This window comes from Borostomias antarcticus (genome assembly GCF_949987555.1).
Source record: "Borostomias antarcticus genome assembly, chromosome: 23".
NCBI lineage: Eukaryota > Metazoa > Chordata > Actinopteri > Stomiiformes > Stomiidae > Borostomias > Borostomias antarcticus.
The window spans coordinates 4,952,557-4,959,324 of record NC_140256.1 but is presented as its reverse complement, the minus strand read 5'-3'; the positions used below and the strand labels follow the sequence as shown (position 1 = coordinate 4,959,324).

Sequence of the window (6,768 nt, the reverse complement as noted above, 5' to 3'; positions counted from 1 at the left end):
AAAACTCACACATTCAAGCGCCCACATTATTCAGTTATTCTCAGTCACTCAATGTGATCCAATGTGAGACAGTCATTATGTGTACATGGCTCCATGTAGATCCTCCAGTCTGTGCTCCCTCTGTCTTCTCCTCTCCTAAAAGACACAGACAACCACTCTGTTTTGTAATGGGCTTGGGTTGACCATGCATGCCTCATCTCTTCACATAACGTCACATTGACCAAGAGTTCATAGTCATTTCACAGCATAATTGGGAATTTTAATGAGAATTGCAGACCAACCTTGTCCTTCTTGAACTCCTCGTATTCTGGGTTGTCGGTCGGTAGCTCAAGGCGGCATAGCGGACACGAGTTGGTCTGCAAAGATTACAACCAACGAAAACTGTAGCTAACTGACTCTAGGGCATTGTTTGGCAATGGCCGACTCACATGTCGGCCAGGTAGGCATAATACATCAACTAATGCTTATGAAACCAACATAGGAACTGAATGGCTGACCGAAGAAAATTAAGTAAATGGTAAATGGACTGCACTTATAGAGCACTTTTATCCAAAGCGCCTCTCATTCACCTACTCAGACACACATTCACACACCAATGGCAGCAGCTGCCATGCCAGGTGCTAGCCTGCTCATTGGGAGCAATTTGGGGTTCAGTGTCTTGCCCAAGGACACTTCGACATGTGGACAGGAGGAGCAGGGATTCAAGCCACCGACCCTACGATCATTGGACGGCGCGCTCTACCTCCTGAGCTACAGCCGCCCCGATTGTGTATGATACACAATCTCTTTATGGCAAGAGCATCCACTGATAATAAAATAAAATCTCACCAGGAGATGACTATTAACAGGTAAAGTAACAAAGGCGTGTGTTGAGCCTACCTTTCCCAACCAGGGCAGTATGCAGCCTGAGTGGAATAAGTGTTTGCAGGGCATCTCTCGCACTGTCTCCTGTTCCTCAAACTCCAGCAGACACACAGGGCACTTCACTCCTTTGTCTGAGTGACAGATGACCGACAAATGGTTACAGCCAGTTAGACCTAGTCATCGTCATACAGACTAGAACTTCCTGTATAAATACATTACAAAGACTGCCCTCACGAGTTCCATGTTGGACTCAGGATGACTGTACTGTCTCACCTGCTTGCTCAGGTGAGATGATGACAACGGGCAGCGTTTGGACAGCCGTTTTAGCAGCTGGTGGAGGAAGACGCTGGTCCCAATCTGATAGGTCAAATCCTCCAGAGTCTATGTCTAAACCTTGCATCAGAGACCTAAACAGAGATTAACAATCATCCAATGTCCGGTTACTGACAGTCACATTAAAATGTCGTATTGATGTGTATGGATGACAAAGTAGCCTATTAATTGATTAACGTTAATTAGCTACAGTCAGTATAACATCTCACCTGGCCAGTTCAAGAAGTGCATTCTGGCGATACTGCTCTTCGGGGTTCGTTGGTTCACAGTCATGTTCATCAAAGTATGAAGCCATCCTCGTTTGGTTTCAGAAATGTGTTAACACTGACCAGCTGCAAAGGTAGATCAACATCATCCATATAGAACAACATCATCCATATAGAACAACATCATCCATATACATAGTGTCACGTTACTAGCACTAGCAGAAATGGTTCAGGAAGCTGCTACAGTAGCTACAACCAGCTAGCAAGCTAGCTCGCTTCCACATTGGCGATCAAATAGTTCTGTTCAGGCATTTTCCCCTTGAGCTTTCTTCAAGAAGACATATATATCATGGCTACGACTCTCGCACAGGAATTTTAGCTTCTTAATTAATATGAAAACTAAAAGTGTAAGAGTTTAATCACCTTATCTGTGTTTCAGCATAACGACGTTAGCATGTAGCATACACTGTCATTCTGCCGGGTATGACAATGCTATACCACGTGACATAATTTAGTCCAATCACAAATCGCTGCTGCAAATCAAAGATGTCTCTACAAGATGTAGATGTCCCCAAAGACACACCAGTTCAAGTACCTGATCAGTGTAAACATTGTTTGTCAATTTTTTAACAATCTTACATTCAATGATAGTGAATGTATCAAGGTAAGTAGCCCAGTGGGTACAGTATCAGAGCAAGTCAGGAGCCAGGCCACTTAAAGTAGCTGGTGTCAAGGGCATCTGGGTGATTTTCCTTCCATAAAATGACCTAGCCTGCCCTTGAGCAAGGCCCTTAACCCCAACACACTAGCTCATAAGTCATGCTGGCTCGCTGACCCTGTGCTCGACTCAAGCTGTTGAGATAGATGAACAGAAGAACCAATTTACTTTATTGACCAAGTATACAAAGTAGATCAGGTGCAACTTTGTGCATTGTTCTCAATAACCTAAGAATATATTAAGTCAACTATGTGCGTGTTAGATTTGTAAATGTAAACAGTCCATGATATAGGTAATTCACAACAGGTTATCAGATAGTTTATCAATGGTAAGTTTATTTGATGTATAATGCACAGCTGTTTAAATATAGGCTACTGTATCTGTTTCAGATATAGGCTTACTACAAACAGAAAAGGATAGAGTCATCTTTACAACAACAAAATTCAATTACTAAAACATCGGACATAGACACCAACATTTACAAACATCACATGTTCAATGTAATTTCTGAGCAGCACGTTTTTTAATAATGTACACATAATTCACCTGCTTAATTACATTGAACATTCACACATTCACCTCAAAAACATATCCAAACTCACTCTCTTTTGACCATTGAGGAACCCAATGTCACAACAAAAGTATGTTGTTGTCATGACTGATTCAATGGACTTGTCACCATTTCAGGTAACAGTTCTTTCAATATATATGAAATTATGTATTTATTTTCTAACATAATTTACCTATAGATCAGAGAATTAATGTCCAAGCCAAATGTGTGGTGGTGGAGGCACTGGCGGCGGTCCATTCCTGTGAATGGACTGGGTAACTGACCAACCAGGGCCAGCAGGAAACGTTACCATTGAACAAAGGAAAGCAGCAGAGCTGGCAGTGGTACCATTTCAATGATCTGCATAAACACAGAGGCTTCACCATAAACAATATCATACTAAATAGCCAGTGTAATTCTTGAAATCCTATAGCATATCATCATTGAACTGTTGCAATCTGAGTGACTCCTCTTTTCCTGAGCACGTTTGTTGCTTGTTTTCCAGTTTTGTTTTCCAGATGTGCTTTTAGCCAGACCCTGTCGTGGAACTGGGGCTTTTTTCTTCATCCATGGGACTGCTCTCTGTGGTTGTGCCAGAGCCAGAGAGACTGTATACAATAATCCCAATGACAGCAACAAGAACAATGGCTCCCACCACAAGGATCACCTTCATCTTCATATTCTCCCAGCGTTTCTGGTTCTTCACTTTTGTGGTGGTCTTTGAAAAAGACTTACTCTGAAAACACAAATGCAAGATGTCAATACTGAGACATTTAGCTAATGAGCAGTCTCACACCCTCACACAGGCTTGCTAAATTAGCTACAATAATAAATCACATGTTATTTTGTGCTAGAAGTGGTATGGGACGGCATGTAGTTCAGGGTTGAGAGGCTGGTTGGGGATCGCAAGGTCCCCGGTTCAGTCCCAGCTTCCGGAGTGTGCCGAAGTGTCCTTGAGCAAAACACTGAACCCCATAATCGCTCACGTGCGGCACAGTGGCGCAGTACCTAATACTGTCGTCTCACAGCAAGAAGGTCTCCGAGCCTTTCTGTGTGGAGTTTGCATGTTCTCCCCGTGTTCACAAGGGGTTCCCCCATAAAAGAACCCGATATGAAAAACATGCAGAATAACAGATCGCTAACGCTGTCCGTCCCTGGCGAAGACAGGAGCACTTGGTTGGCCCCCGGGGCGCGTCCCATGCACACTGCCTACTGTCTGCTCCCAGCTGCCCTTGAGGGAAGGACGACGGGTTAAGAGCAGGAGTGAGTGAGTGAGTGAATGAGTAACAACATTGCGAGCAGCAAGGAGTTAGAGATAGCCGAAGGCCTGCCTGAACATGTATGTCTTAAGACGTTTTTAAACCCGTTCAGTGGATGGCTCTCTCAGGGCCTGGGAAAGAGCATTCCAGAGTCTTGGCGCCACCGCCTCAAATGCTCTGTCACCCTGGGTTTTTAGTCTGGTCCGGGAGAAAAATGTAATCGGTGGATGCTCCAGCCACTTATGGTGTGTGTGTGTGTCTGTGTGTGTGTGTGTGTGTATATGTTGCCACTGCCGCCTACACCATGTGATGTGTGCGCGTGTCTCACTGTGTGACAAATAAAGATGTTTGTTTGTTGTTTTTTTGTATGGTCTGTCTATTCTAACAGTGGCTTTAATACAGGCTCCCATTCCTGATCATCATCTTATAATACTATTATCATGTCATTTATACAGTACGTGTGTGTGATCGTCGCTAGTAGTGCTGATTGAGTTTGATCATGTCATTTCAATGAAACAAGACTGTTCTCCCTCTTGTGACTGTTTCATATATCCCAGTGACACACTGGGCTCTCTGTGGAAGACTGTGATGTAACAAACAGAGTGAGGTGGGAACCATTTGACCTGGATGACTGACCCTAGTGGACATGGCCCGTGGCATTTCCTGGACAGACTCACTCATGCCCAGGGAGACAAGCGCCTTTCATTCATATTATAACAGAGGAAATACCTTTCTAAAAATATCCCCATAAATTGCAATCAGGATGTAAACTGTATATCCTTCTCCCGCCCCAACTCCCAAGGTGTATTAAAGATACCAATATGACATTTCCTGGTTGTTCCCTGGACCTTAGAACACTGGACATTACTTCCACGGGAGACCGAAGTAGGACCTATTTTGATCATATCCTCTCCTCTTACCTTTGCTCACAACAATTAAAACAGGCGCTTCCAATAATGCCTTTCAACGCCTCTAATTGTCTTGCATAAAGCCCTCCCGTGGTTTCATAACATGAAATAAATACGTTCGCCATTCACCATCTCCTGTAGTTGGTCGGCCCTGCTCTCCAGTTCTCCCAGCTTCCCGGTCCTCTCATCAGCCTTGTTGAGGTTCTCGAGCATAATGACCTTAACCTCCTCCACGTCCTCCTGCGCTTGCTGCAGGCGACTCCTCCCATTCTCCTGGGCAAAACACAACCGTGGAGGAATTGATGAGAGCATATAACAGTTTAAGTATATGGACTTAGACAACATTTGATCATGTTTGTACTGATGTGAATAGCTGTTATTCTTCCTTATATACTGTAATATTGCACTAATGTTTTGTTACGTGATTACTGTAGGTGTGAAATCATGTGCATGTGTAACTTTGATCTATTGATTGATAATTTTTTGTTGCTAACACTTGTTAAGACTGTTGTTAACATTGAATCATTCAATGTCATTCAAGGCTATGTGTACAATACTGCTACCTGCCAGATGAATGTTTGTATTCCCTACAAGTCTTTTAGGAACATGGTGGTCACCACACCTCTAAAAAGGACAACTCAGCCAGAGACACTGCAACCCAGTTACACCCATCCTTCAGATGAATGAGTATAGGCGACAACAACAGGATATTTGGAAAGTTCAATAATAGGTTAAACTGAGAATAATTTGTTTCCTGACAGGGCTCCTGATCTTTTCCCGTCTGTGATGAGGAAGTGAGTGTTGCAGGAGACGGCATCTCAAGACTAAGATGCTGCGCTTTGACCTCGACAGGAAACTGAGGTGCAGAGCAAAACAAGCCAAGTTTTCGACATTCCCTTTTGAACTACTTCTATACAGTGGGATCACTTAGATGTTTTCAGCCAATATGATTAAACTTAGTCTGTGTTAAGGGAATATGCCCTTTTAAGCTTGTCCCACCACGTTAGTCTTGCTGAACAATAGTCTGTGTTTAAAATTCGACCTGTTATGTCTTAACACAGGAACTGGTGGCTATTCCAGTTCCCCTCCTTGCTTCCTTCCTTCCTCCACTCCCTCACTCCCTCAATTCAGCCTAGTGGAATAATGGGAAACCCCTACTCATACAATGTATTATTTCTGTACTCATGACCCTGAAGCGTAATCAAACTATATTGTCATATATATGCATTTAATTAAACATATTCTACATATGGCATAGATATAGCTTATCTATTTATGTAAGTCCCCCATGAGAGAAAGAGAGGAGGATATGGAGTTATTTCTAGGGAAACTGTGTTTACCATTACAAGTTGTAGTTGGCAAGCCTTATACATTTTAAGACTAAACTAAATGTTATACATCACAGACTTAATGTAAAACATAGCTACGTTTAATGTAATTACAAAAAATATGATTAATGTTATTACACGTAGGCTAGTTCATGTAAGTCCTTAGGTAGCCCAATTTCATCTTAAAGACAAATATCAAAAACAACATTTTCAAATAATCTTGTATGGTCTACTTCAGAACAGCCTATACCTAGTGAGCATAGCCCAGACAAAAGGAATACGGTTCAACAACGGACATGATTAATCATAGTAATATTATCAACATTAGGCGTGTTGAAAAATAAGACTTACCATATTTGTCACGTCACTAAATCTAATTCTGTCCAAGTCTGTTACCGAATCCAATACATTTAGGCTAAGTGCGTCTCTAAACGTTTCGTCCTTTAATCGACAAATCGCTTTAATCCAGTTTACTAGTTTTTACACCGTATTATCCCGTATATTCCCGTGTTACAGTTCGTCGTTGTTTTGCGTATTATACTTTTTTCAGTCCTTAGCCCTTACACTTTCATTTTCTTCTGCGTACGAATCGAGTAGTCTAA

The 6,768-nt window shown here is 42.4% G+C and overlaps 2 protein-coding genes across 2 annotated transcripts; both read right to left on the bottom strand.

Moving 5' to 3' along the window:
* Positions 1-1,883, bottom strand: rnf181 (ring finger protein 181). Its single transcript, XM_084456942.1, has 6 exons — positions 1,827-1,883; positions 1,407-1,529; positions 1,138-1,271; positions 880-995; positions 282-356; positions 1-135 (listed from the first exon to the last, which is right to left on the bottom strand). The coding sequence occupies exons 2-6, from the start codon at positions 1,490-1,492 to the stop codon at positions 76-78; spliced, it is 471 nt and encodes a 156-aa protein (XP_084313068.1). The 5' UTR covers positions 1,493-1,529; positions 1,827-1,883; the 3' UTR covers positions 1-75.
* A 576-nt stretch (positions 1,884-2,459) lies between these two features.
* Positions 2,460-6,768, bottom strand: vamp5 (vesicle-associated membrane protein 5). The gene is made up of 3 exons (XM_084456944.1): positions 6,518-6,768; positions 4,968-5,111; positions 2,460-3,407 (listed from the first exon to the last, which is right to left on the bottom strand). Exons 1-3 carry the CDS (start codon positions 6,518-6,520, stop codon positions 3,198-3,200), a joined length of 357 nt encoding a protein of 118 aa, XP_084313070.1. The 5' UTR covers positions 6,521-6,768; the 3' UTR covers positions 2,460-3,197.